Source organism: Thunnus albacares, chromosome 20 (genome assembly GCF_914725855.1).
Source record: "Thunnus albacares chromosome 20, fThuAlb1.1, whole genome shotgun sequence".
In the NCBI taxonomy this organism is placed as follows: Eukaryota; Metazoa; Chordata; class Actinopteri; order Scombriformes; family Scombridae; genus Thunnus; species Thunnus albacares.
Genome location: NC_058125.1, coordinates 11,829,384 through 11,841,826, shown reverse-complemented (window position 1 = coordinate 11,841,826; position 12,443 = coordinate 11,829,384). Strand labels below are relative to the sequence as shown.

The 12,443-nt window shown below is 40.1% G+C and overlaps 3 protein-coding genes across 3 annotated transcripts; 2 read left to right on the top strand and 1 right to left on the bottom strand.

Annotated features, from left to right (window-relative positions):
- Positions 1 to 164: 164 nt before the first annotated feature.
- Positions 165 to 7,678, bottom strand: cog7 (component of oligomeric golgi complex 7). Its single transcript, XM_044337501.1, has 17 exons — positions 7,149 to 7,678; positions 5,683 to 5,831; positions 5,324 to 5,440; positions 4,911 to 5,079; positions 4,663 to 4,745; positions 4,410 to 4,532; positions 3,744 to 3,942; positions 3,517 to 3,644; positions 3,209 to 3,363; positions 2,969 to 3,085; positions 2,803 to 2,868; positions 2,488 to 2,674; positions 2,257 to 2,397; positions 1,994 to 2,077; positions 1,635 to 1,749; positions 1,388 to 1,531; positions 165 to 1,019 (listed from the first exon to the last, which is right to left on the bottom strand). Exons 1-17 carry the CDS (start codon positions 7,312 to 7,314, stop codon positions 853 to 855), a joined length of 2,310 nt encoding a protein of 769 aa, XP_044193436.1. The 5' UTR covers positions 7,315 to 7,678; the 3' UTR covers positions 165 to 852.
- A 647-nt stretch (positions 7,679 to 8,325) lies between these two features.
- LOC122971436 (myeloid-associated differentiation marker-like protein 2) lies at positions 8,326 to 10,534 on the top strand. The gene has a single exon (XM_044338081.1). The coding sequence runs from the start codon at positions 8,596 to 8,598 to the stop codon at positions 9,484 to 9,486; it is 891 nt and encodes a 296-aa protein (XP_044194016.1). The 5' UTR covers positions 8,326 to 8,595; the 3' UTR covers positions 9,487 to 10,534.
- Positions 10,535 to 10,576: 42 nt separating this feature from the next.
- LOC122971295 (myeloid-associated differentiation marker-like protein 2) lies at positions 10,577 to 12,222 on the top strand. Its single transcript, XM_044337876.1, has one exon. It carries the CDS (start codon positions 11,002 to 11,004, stop codon positions 11,857 to 11,859), a length of 858 nt encoding a protein of 285 aa, XP_044193811.1. The 5' UTR covers positions 10,577 to 11,001; the 3' UTR covers positions 11,860 to 12,222.
- Positions 12,223 to 12,443: the final 221 nt, after the last annotated feature.

Here is a 12,443-nt window from a genome sequence, read left to right as displayed (position 1 = left end):
ATAAATGTTTTCTTCAATCCACTGATCAATTAATCGACTACTTCAAATATTAGATTTGCCCCCCCTGCCTCGACCGACTGGGTTGAGAGAAAGAGAACAAGAACAAGAGAGAGAGAGCAGGAGGAAAGGACGGCACAGCACAATGCAACACATAGGCTACATGATAGTGTTGATGTAAATGTTTTATGTACAGATTTTCAAGACACTACATGAAAGAATATCCACATCCATATTCTTTGTCCACCGCCTACCACAACAAGAGAAAGAAATATCACCTTCATTGAGTAAACGGCTGAATATGAAGCTCGGTTAACAGAAAACTGTACAGCTCATATCAGAAATATTACCTAATATAACTTAATATTATAGATGAATTATATTAGTATGACAAATAATTAACAACAAATAAATCAATCAGATTTCAAATGCTCTCAAACATCCCCTGATGTACATTTTGTTATTCCCTTAGATGTTCTGCAACTAATAAGTGCAAAAGCTAAAGATGTTTAAGCCAAGACACTTTCACCTTTTGGCTTGACTTGAAGGCATCATCACTGGTGATCATTTAAAGTCATCATGTAAAGTAACTGCAGTATAAAAAAAAAAAAGAAGTCAAGAACCATCCTGATTTCTATCTCTTAGCATTCCCATAAATCCCATACCTATTTGGACAGGAGTGTCCTACAATGCCGCAACCCTAAGCGGGAATCATTACAAGGAAATCTGAGACTCAGGGAGCTGTAAATGACATCACGTTCCGCTGCGTTTTGTTGAAGAAGCCAGCTAGTCTGCAGCGCCTCTCTGACAGCCCCCTGTACCTACACGGTCAGTCTTCCGCTCGGTTTGTTGCTGTTAGTAGTCGATGCAGCGGAGGGCAGCGATGGTGGAGGCCAGTCGACGAGGCAACAGTTTGGCGGTCTGTCTGTAGTCTTCTGGTTTGGCTCTCAATAGGGTGAGGATTTGCTGGAGGGTGCGGGAGGGCTGCAGGCCCAGAGCATCCATCACATTGCTCAGATAGTCTGTGGAGCAGGAACAGGGGTCATCACCTCAAATTACTTTATTGTAACTGGGAGCAGTAACTTCATTTAATCGTTCTTTGTTAGTATTAATAACAATGCAATTACTTATCACTGTTGTGTGAAACCCTCTTACCTTCATTTTGGTCATTTTCATAATTTCATTCACATGATTAAATGGCTTTTCACATTGTAAACTCTCAAATAAAAGCTGGTACTCAAATAATAAGCTGTAGAATTATTTAGATATTTAAGCTTTCACTGTGCCAAATTACAAAATTTTCACTTGATGAAATGCTAATACAACAGCAGCTCAGCTATCATAAGAAATCTCTAACGGCATGTGAGATATGAAGGTGTGGTTATTATACCGATATCTGTGGCCAGCTGTTTAGTGGAATGGGGGCTCAGTTGGGGGATAAGCAGCATGGCATCGCAGTACGTCTGCATGGTTGCCCGAGCGATGGAGCCCAGCCAGTAGTCTGCGGTGTTGTCCAGTTCGGGAAGGTCGTCGCCTGAGATACAAGGAAGGGCTTGTTTCAAAACAGCTCACAGGGGTATGAAGGGAACAAGAAGAGAGATGGATTGAGAGGAGAATCAGGGTGGATGGTCAGTAACCTTGCTCTGGAGGGAATGGCAGCTTCCCGGCGTGTAGGGCCATCTCTAGCGCCGGATCCTCCTGTGTCACAAATGGTTCCAAGTGGAGCGGCAGAGACATCAGGTACTGACCTATCTGAAAGAGTAAAACAGAGTCATTAATATGTCTGGCTGTCTGGGAGCTACAGTATCATAAGCACCATACTTATATTAGCTGTAAAATATGTATGAAAAGACATTGACTTTATTTTATGAGATTACATCCTCATGGGGGTTTTTTTTGTATTAATCTGCACTACATGCTTAAATTACATCAATTATAATTAAGTGATTATTTACATTAAATGTCATGACTTATATTCAGATCAAAGCTAACTAACATTTGTGATGTATTCTTGCGGTGACAAGCTGAAAGTAGGCAGGTCCTCTGTGTAGCTCTCTCCAAAACCAGGTGACTCTTGACTCTGAGCACAAAGGGCACGAATGACACAGTATGAGATGAGATTCAATTAGATACGTCACACACTCAAATGCAGACACGCACACACACATACACACACACACATAATCCATTAGGTCTTAGCGAAGCACTCAAATCCTGACAATCAAATCAAATCATGGGAGAAACTTGACACTTGCTCACCTCCATCTTGGAGACGAGGCAGAGCTGGTGTTTGATCTGTAGGAAGACCGAGTCGAAGGCCAGCTGATTGGCCTGCTGGTTGAGTCTGGTCAGAGCTGCTCTGGGCTCAGCTAACAGGCTGGAGTTGCCTGTGCCTTTCTCCTGCAAGACAAGGGGGGGGAAACAGATGCATGAGAATAAACATCATATACAGATTTAATACGTATTCCGACACCGAGCCCTGCTCCGTACCTTTAATGAGTAGAGGACTTCCATCAGGCTGTTGTATTCAGCCATGCTGCCCCTCTGAAGGTAGTTGTATTCCTGCCAGGGGTTCTTGGTGGTGCTCTTCCTCTCTGTGGAGCTGGCCTCCTGGATGCCTGCCAGGCTGCGGGGGCTGTACGACTCTGACAAGTACTTACCTGCTGTACCCAGTATCCTATAGGAGGGATTGATTGATTGATTACAGAGAATTATTGCAATTACAAAAATGTGAGAATGTGCCTAGATAACAGCATGCTCGTCTCTGATGTCCCTTATGAGACAAAGTTAAAATATTTCTCTTACTTGTTTGACAGCTGTTGCTCAAAGGCGCCACACTGTCTAAGTAACTCTCCACAAGTGGCAATAATTCTGCAAAACACAATAGAAACATATTAAATGCACAGACACAACTTTTGGTGTAAAAATTTGTGTTTTTATCAAATGATCCCGAATGTAAAAGCGTATTAACCTGACTGAGTTCTGGAAGGCTGTCCAGTCCTCCTGGAAAACAGATGAACTGGGTGTGTCCTCCAGTTTGCACTTCTTCCTGATTGACTGCAACGTTGTGGAGAAGTCAGACACATACCTAGAAAAAGCATAATGTTAACACAATGCATAAATCAGTCCAAAAAAAAACAACAACATCCATACACAGTAAAATGAGGCAAAGTATTTAATAAGACTTTGCATGAGAGTGAAGGATATCTACTTGGTGAAGAGGGCTTTGAGAGCTTTGAGGAGGCCGCACACAGCCAGTCCATCAGTCAGTTTGACACAGCGGTCCACAGCGGCGCTGGCCAGGCCGAACAGTTTGCCAACAGAGTGGCTCAGCTCTTCTACACAATCAATTACCTCCCCATGTTCCTAAAGATAGGGGACAATATGGAGAATGTGACACAAAACACAAACAGAGAAAATATAAAAATACAAGGTGAATAAAATCAAAATTCTGGATGCAAAGCTATTATATATCGTGTGTGTGTGTGTGTGTGTGTGTGTGTGTGTGTGGTGTCTCACCAAAGGAACAGCACTGATCTGGATGAGGAGGTGAGCTTCCTCCAGATCTCCATACTGTAGCTGGTAAGACTTATAGGGGTCGTACAGCGCGCAGACGAGCTCGTTCACCTTCAGTAGGTTATGCTCACCTGGAAATGACACAGAGAGAATATGACGACCACTTCCACCACATCTGCAGTATCTACGGTTGAATTGTTTTAGCTGTCATTCCTCTGCTTTGTACAGACCCAGGTGTGGCAGCATGGCGGCCTCCAGGCTGTGTCCGAATGTGGACGTGGTGTGGTTGAGTTCCAGCAGGGTGTCGAGACGCTGCTCTTGAGCCGCCCGGTCCATGGCCGTGCTCAGGCACACGGGGATGGATGGGACCATGGCCCCCAGAGTCTGGATTAGCAACACTGTCACCACCTCGTAAGGGTTCTTGAACACCTGGTAGGTATTGAAATGCAGGTAATGTGTACATGCTCAGCGTAGGCAGCGATGCACTGACCCATATGAATTTTAGAACAACTAAGATCAACACATTTTTTATACTGCAAAGCAATGTTTTATGGTGCAGGTAGCATTTATTACCTTAAAAAATGTTTTAGACTTGGAAAGTATGTCAAAGCAGTTACTCAACCTTTTAATTTGTGCATGTGTTAATCAAATGAAACTTTAAATGAGTCTCTACCAATTAGTTTTAAATGCTCATAATCAATAATGAGTTCATAATAAGACTGTAGAAGAAAAGAAAACAACTTAATTTGAGACAAAAAAAGAGCCCAAAGTTTGGTATTGTACTTTTCTTCACTGACTACTGTCCGGCAATTTCAAACAGCGTGTTAGTATTGTTTCTAGTTATAACTGCAGAGCAACTGGTTAAGTGTCTCTTGTGTCGCAGTGGTGTTTCTGACCTGGCTGCTCCACTGGAGCTGAGCGTGCCACGTGGAGAGCAAGGTGTCGTAGAATTCGGAAAGCTGCTGGTTCAGACTGAGCTCGCTCTGAGAGAGATCCTGCCACATGCTCACTAACTGGCCCTGGAGATACCGAGAGATAGACATTCATTCACAAATACATACATTGTACGCTCACACCAAAGAGATAAACGTATAAGAATGTGGTTTTATGATGAGATTACTGACTGATGATTAGGACTTAACCACTTACCTTGTGACACTTGTAGTAGTAGGCGAGGAGCTGTGGCATTCTATCTATTTCTGTGAAGACTTTAACAAACAGCTTGGCTTGGTCTGCAGAGAAATGGTGAACATGAAAATTAAATAGACATACTCATCAGATGATGATAAAAAATAAGAATAAAAAGAAACACTGAAACACTACAGTGAATAAAAAAATGAAATACATTTGCTTTGAGAAACTCTTCTGAAAAACACATTTTTCTACTGGGTTCTTACCTATAGACATGGAATTAAAGGTTGCTACTATCTGGGGGCTGGCCAACGCCTCCAGTCTGTTTTTCAGAGCCTCCAGGTGGACACACTTCTCTGAATAGTCTGGTGTGTCCACCAGCATTGCCAGACTGTTCTGCATGCTGGTCAGCTTGGAGGAGATCACTGCAAGGTCCTGGAAGAAGAAAAGAACAGAAATATCTAGATGATGTTGAATACATAATCTACCAATATGGTTATCTATCAATATGTTAATACGCAGTACAATATGGTTTGATGTAAAACCCATGAATATAAATGAAAAAGAAAGCTGACCAGTTTATTGTAGCTACCATAACAAAAGGTTCATTATTACGAAGCAGCAAGCCAGTCACAAACAATAAGAAGTGGAGTCTTGTGGCCATATCTTTCTTTTGTACCTGTGTTTTGAAGGTCTCCTCAATGTCTGCGCTCAATGTGCTCCATTTATCTGCCTCCTGCAGTGCCTCAGCTGCCAGCTGCATGCGACCTTTCACTTGATCAATCTCCACCAGGACCTGGTGAAAAATATCCACACAAAATACAAGTCATGTACTATCAGACGTTGACTGTTATAGTGCTTATTATTGAAGCGATTATTTCAATAATATAATATCAGGTAAACACTTTAAGAGTCAAAATAGTAGATTTGTATCTTTCTTTTACATACAGTATGTTACTTGTGAACCCTGAATATACTACACAAGTACACATATGCTATTTATGTAGTAATGACATAGTGATGGATCTTCTCACACACCTGCATGGACTGCACAGTGTCCTGCTCAAACTTCTTGATGTCCTCTTTCACCAGGACCATTTGCTCCTTTAGGAAGGAAGCCTCCTGTTTCACAGCCTCAACATCTCGCAGCACTCTGGGCATATTTTGGACGGCCTGATTACTGCTCTCTACACAAAGATATACAGTCAGTAGTCTTTCAGTCAGTAAAAGACACACAGTAACAAGAGTATCTCATACTTGAGGCTCGAAATTGCCAGCCATCAATATGTGCAAATTTCCTTGATAGGATTCAAGATTAACAGAGTAAATGGCACTGCTATCTCAACATCTGATAGCTTTTTACTGTCATCATGTTTCTACCAGAGGCTGCACATTAGCAGTAACTCAGTCATCAGGTCACTGTATATAATGGATTCACATAAACAGTGTTGACCTTAAATGATCTCTGCTCACATAATGAAACCATGCAAAATTATAGTTAGGATCGGTCCATATAGATAAACACACATACAGAAAAATCCTTTAAAGCAGTTTCTATGTTGCATAAATATCGATCAAGGCTTTTTAAATAAACTTTGTTGGTGTCCTCTACATGTAATTCATTTGATGTTGTTAATTTAGGGTTACAAGCTTTTATTGATATATCTGTTGCTTATTTTCTCAAATAACTGATTCATCGTTTTGTCTGTAAGATGTCAAAAAATGGTTTCAAAAGCCAAAAGGTGACATCCTCAAATGTCCTGTTTTGTGCAACCAATCATCCAAAACGTAAAGACAACCATTTTACATTTGCAGAAGATTAAGACGACCACTAAACATTCAAATTTGACAAGGTGGATACATCAAATTGACTTTTGGAAGTAAAACAACTCACTGGATAACTTATAATTGTGATAATTTATCATTATGTATATAATAGCCTATAGTGTGGATTAAATGCAGCAAAGTTTTATTTATAAAGTATCATTGTTATATAATATGTTATAATGAAAACAGGTGTTGATTTTTTAACTTTATGGACTTCATGGTCATTTTGGAGGCTGTGCTTTGTGTTGCTGTTGAATTGAATTTGTGTTATACTGAGAAGTGTTTCTAATATTTAGTCTACCCTCATTAACATAAATAGAGTGAACAAGATATTAACATATCATCTTTATTGGCCAAGTAACATATGTTAACACATACAAGTGGCTCTAGAATTATCACCTTTCTGACAATGTCAGCAAAAACTGAAAATGTATAAGCTTCATAGTGGAAATTAATGGCAGAGCTGCTGCATTAAATTGCACAATAATAAAGTGGTTGGTGAGTGTATATACTTTATATTAGAAACAATGCAGTCAAATGGGATTCATTGCATAGCTCTTGCATTTATTTTAGCTTGGTGTACCTAATAAAATGGCAACTGAGGTCTGTAAAACAACAGCTACAGTCTCTTAAAGTGTTTCTATGCAACGTGTCATTAGTTTACTGTAACTACTAACCTTCAATAGCATTGTTGACTTCCTGGATGAATAGCTGCAGTTTCATGACCAATGTGGCTGCGTGTGTGTCCGCCTTCCCCGGCGCGTCCTTCTGCACCACCCTGAAGGCGCCGTTTACCCAGTCTTTCACATCAAAATCATCATCCAGGAATTTAGAGAAATCCATTTTGCCCCTTCACAGTTTGACCAATACAAGAAGCCGAGCCTTGTTCAGCCAAACTCTTCTGCTGCAGTCTGTCATCGACCCATTGCTAACGCCAGCTTTAGCTAATTTTTCCCAAACAAAGGCTTCGACACGAATATAAAATAAATAGCCCAGGAAAATGAAATGATCATTACAACTAAATACAGTTCCAACAAGGCAACGGCCTCCTCCAGAGTTGATTTTTAAACGTCCACAGCATTAAAAGGGGAAAAGTAGAGACATATTTCTCTATGTTGGATGCTAGCAGTGCAAGTGACACTTGACAACAACTTCCTTTTTGTGCTTCCTGTTATTTATCTTCCGCAGAAACAAGCGCCAGCACGACAAACGGACCCGCCGTGTCTTCTAAATCCTGTAAAGAGAGTAAAGCATATTTCGTCTACAAAATTTTTATATTTTTGTTTAAAAAATGAAGATGTATCGTGTTTGGTAAAGAAAAAAAGAGGGGAGAACCATGATACATCCATTGGGAGGACTTAAAGATGTGCCACATATAAGTACGTCCGTGCAGAAACTTTTAACTTTTTTTTAATTGGACTTCTTTGCTCTGAATTTGACTCACAGGACTCCTTCCAGGCCCAAACATGCTCCACCCATCAAATGGCTGAAGTTACTAAGTTTTACAGTTTAATTCATTGAATATGCATCAATGTACTCTGCTTCCCTCTTTAGGCTAACAATCATTAAACCAGCACAGGCACACAGCCAGTGGATCTCATTTCGGATAGCAGGCACGTCACATCTGGGTCTACTGGTGATGCAACTTGAGTCAAAAAAGAAAAAAAAAGAGCATTGCTTCTTGCAGGACCAGGATAAATGTACTGTTGATCAGGCAGCAAAGAATGACATCACTGGAAATCCTCTTCTTTATTTCACTGCTCATTGTGGTTTCATGTAGAAAAAAACATCCTACACCTAGAAATTATATATTTTATTAAAGTTTTATTGAAAAAGGACACAAAGACAACAAAAAATATTAAATTACTATAACATAATAATATCCCTTTACATAGTCATGCTCTCAGAGACAAAGGATTTCATTCATTTCATATGTGCTGCAGTTGACATTTATCACTACTCATCTTCTGTTTTATGAATATTATCTAACCAGAGGTCTGTGGGAAAGGCAGTTGGAGGCAGTAAAACAACTGAAAACACATCTCATTTCAGTCTCTAGCAGCTGCCTGTGAGGACGTACACAGTGAAGGTGTTTCAACAGCACTTCTGCTCATTCAAAGAGAGATGGGAATAATGGATAGTATTAAGGACACAATGTCCAAAGCTGTGTTTTCTCCTTCTACTCTGATGTCCGGCCGAGGTGGGCTCCACATGGCTCAGATCATTCTGTGTCTGGTCACCTTTCTCCTGGGTGCCTTCAGAGGAGGGAGCAGCCATACCTACTGGAACTACGCCATGTTCACCTGGGCCTTCTGCCCCATCATGACCCTCATCATCACCCTCATTGAGATGTTCAAGCTGGATATAATACTCAATATGTTTTGCCTGGACTGGTCTGACTTCGCCACAGGGATGGCCATGTCCTCTGCGCTCATGACTGTCTCTGTGGCTATCACCTATGCCAACTTCTATGCATGCCTGAAATGCCTGTACGGCTGGATAGTGACTATATGTGCTTTCTTGTGTGGCTTAGTCTACCTGCTTGAGGTGGTGAAGGATAAATTTGTGGACAAGAAGAAAGGGAGCTACCTGGCTGCTCTGCCTGGATTCTGGAAAGTTTTGGAGGCATTTGTGAGCTGCATGATTTTTATATCACTGACTGGTTACAGAGACAAGCCGGCTCTGATCTTGTGTGTTATAGCATATGCTATTCCTTTCCCCATCCTGCCTGTAATCATAGCCACCAACATCCTGAAAAAACTGAAGAAGTGTTTGCCCTTTAACTTGGACAGGTTTGTGTTTATATTTCTGGTGATCTCAGTTTTGCTGTATGTATTTGCTGCTATCATGTGGCCCATTTTTATGTTCAAAAACAATCCTCGTCCCAGTGACTGTCCACCCAGCTTCTGTATCTGGGCCATTCAGTTTATGGTTGCGTTCATGACCTATGTGAACCTCATTCTTTTCACACTGGACCTCATTTTTACCCTCCTTGGTATCTTTAAACACACATAAGCTTACTGCTGATTTGATCTTTAAGTGTGCCTTTCAACAACTACGTACTACATTTAATGTAAATTTGATGCACACATTAAAGGAAAAACAAGTAAATGCTGCACATCTCATCACACAGGATTAAAAGTCAAGAGTAGAGAATTCTAGATTTTAGTTTCTAGCTAAAAAAAAAAGTGTAAATAATGCTTTTAAAACCCAGATCTGTGCACAGAAGTCACATTGTCAACATTTGGGACCAAACAGATGCTGTTTTACAGAGTGTCCACAGCCTATATTTGAAAAGAAACAGCACCGTAGCTCTACACCAATCACAGATTAGATCTTTAAACATCCACTTCTGATCATACTCAAAAAACCAGACCTGCAAGGTACATTTTATCAGGCATCACATGTAATTTGGGTAAATAAACAGACTGACAAGTAAAAGATTAACACAGGATCACATGTAATACAACCCATGTCCCATGTGCTGTATTGTATATTTTTACTGAATGAAAATTCAATGTATGATGTATAATTTAACCTTAAAATTAATTTCTATTTGTAATTTTACATTTTTATACTGTCTAATCTGTTGGTGTGATTTTATTGTAAATCTGAAATATGACCCATGAAAATGAGACTGCACATGGATGAACACACGTTTCCTGAAATCTGTCCCCATCATCCAAACATTGATATAAGCCAGAATGCTAAAAGCCATCAGTGCACAATCGGACTAAAGTGACTCTCAAATAAAGATGTATGCATGACCTCATTCTTTCAATACCGGATGAAAAAGCCTAAAATTACAGGTAAAATATGTACATGTGTATGTGAAAGAGACAGAGAGATAGGGTGTATATGTCTGTTTGGAGAGCTTCATAAATAATGTTTAAAAATTCTATTTTTAGTTTGTTATTTCCAAGAAATCTCAAATTTTGAGATTTAGATCTGGTTATGGTTACAAAAAATCAATTCTGTTTTCCCTTTATCTCAGGTATGTGGTCCATGGAAGACAAAGATAATGAAGATGAAAGATAAGAACAGAAAGATTTAAGATATTCATCTTTTTTATACTGATTTTCAACACATAGGGGGAATAGATATAATTAGCTGATGCTGGATTCTGAAATTTTTGACTGAATAAATTACTGAATAAACTACAATAAATATAGACATGAATTGCAGGGAAAAACTCTAGATAAGCAGAAATAAACAGTGTCTATTGGGGGTAACATACTGTCAAACAGACAATGTGCACAATAGTTTCCTTTTCATGGAAAACACACTGACAGAGTCTGAAGAGCAGTTCATGAATCAAAAAATTTGAATAGGATTGGGTATGTAAATAATGTCTGCCCTTTGTATAAGACTCAGCTCTATCTCAACTTGAGAACAGAGCAGCAGTAGCGACGAGGACAATTACTGATCAAGTAGCATAAAGTGTAGTTAATCTTGCGATTGGAGTATTCGCATAAATATAGAGACATCTTCTTCCTATTTTCAAGATCTGGGCTTCCTAATTTGAGCATCATGTGTGGCCCATTCAAATCCTTGCAGGGCATTTTGCACCTCCTGGAAATAATCTTCAGCACTTTATCTCTCGTCGCCGTCATCTTCAGGGGCCATGTAATGATTCCATTGGGCATCTGGTGTGAGTTTGTCTGGGTTTTCTGCATCATTGTGCCCCTGGTCCTGATTGTGGTGGAGGCCAAAAAGTGGAATGTCCTCCTGGCTGCCTTCCTACCCAACTGGGCTGACCTGAGCTGCGGGCTGACCCTGCTGTGTACTGTGATGATCATCTCCGCCACAGTCGCCTTTGCAGCTATTTTCGTCTGCCTCTCCTGCATTCCGAGCATCATGTGTTTCATCTTCTCCCTGGTTGCCACTGGGGTCTTCCTGGTTGATGCGATAATGCAAAAAATGAAGTGTCCAAGTGGCTACTTCTCCAGCCTGAAAGGAGTTCTCCGTACAGCAGAAGCCTTTATAGCTTGTATTATTATCACTGCAGGCCATGACTTCTTTGTAAGACTGGAATGGTACAAACACCCGCCTGGGATGATATGCAGCATCGTTGTGTTTGCCATTTGCCTGATCGTCACTGTGATCATCATTATTCTCAATCTGCTCAAACTACTACAGCGTCTAGTCCCATGCGGGCTGAATAAGTTGGAGCTTGTGTTCGACATCGTGGCAGTGCTGTTGTACCTGCTCGCTATCATTCTTTGGTGTGTCTTTGGTTATAAACGCTATTATTACCGCTATGAATACAATGCTACCAACTTCTGCCACAGTTGTGCCTTTGCAGACCTGAATGCTGTTACTGTTGGAGCCATAATCAATCTTATCCTTTACATTGTAGATCTGGTTTTGGCTTTTAAAGCTCGCTAAAAATATAGACATGACATGCTCAAAGATTGATGGAAACACTGATTTACTATTGTTGATTTCAGTTCCTCACTTGCAAGTTGACCATTCAATAAAGAGAATATTTAACAGACAATAGCTGTGTATGTGTAGGTATGTAAGGTAATGAATGATTGACACTTATTACACATGAAACTTTTTTAATCGCATTAAAAAATAGCATTAAATCCTGCATTGCAGTATGCAAATGTTCATATCAGCAGGTGACAATATGCTGAAAAAAAGCTTGTTTTGGTGATGTCATATTGTTAATTGCAAATAAATTTCATACCTAATTCTCAAGCCTCATGATGAAAATGTACCATTTTACTTTGGGGTATCATTTCTTCTAGTCACAAATGATTAGAAGTGTATGATGTATGAAAGTGGGTTTGAGTCAGTGGTATGATCAGAGTGGACAATGCAGTCTCTCTCACATTAAATATTTGGCTAATTCGTATTGTAGACTTACAACACCAGTAGACATTTGACTGTGAATACAAAGTTTTGTTGTATCTCTGCCAATACAACAATAGCTCAGATACATGAAATTCAAATCACACAATTCT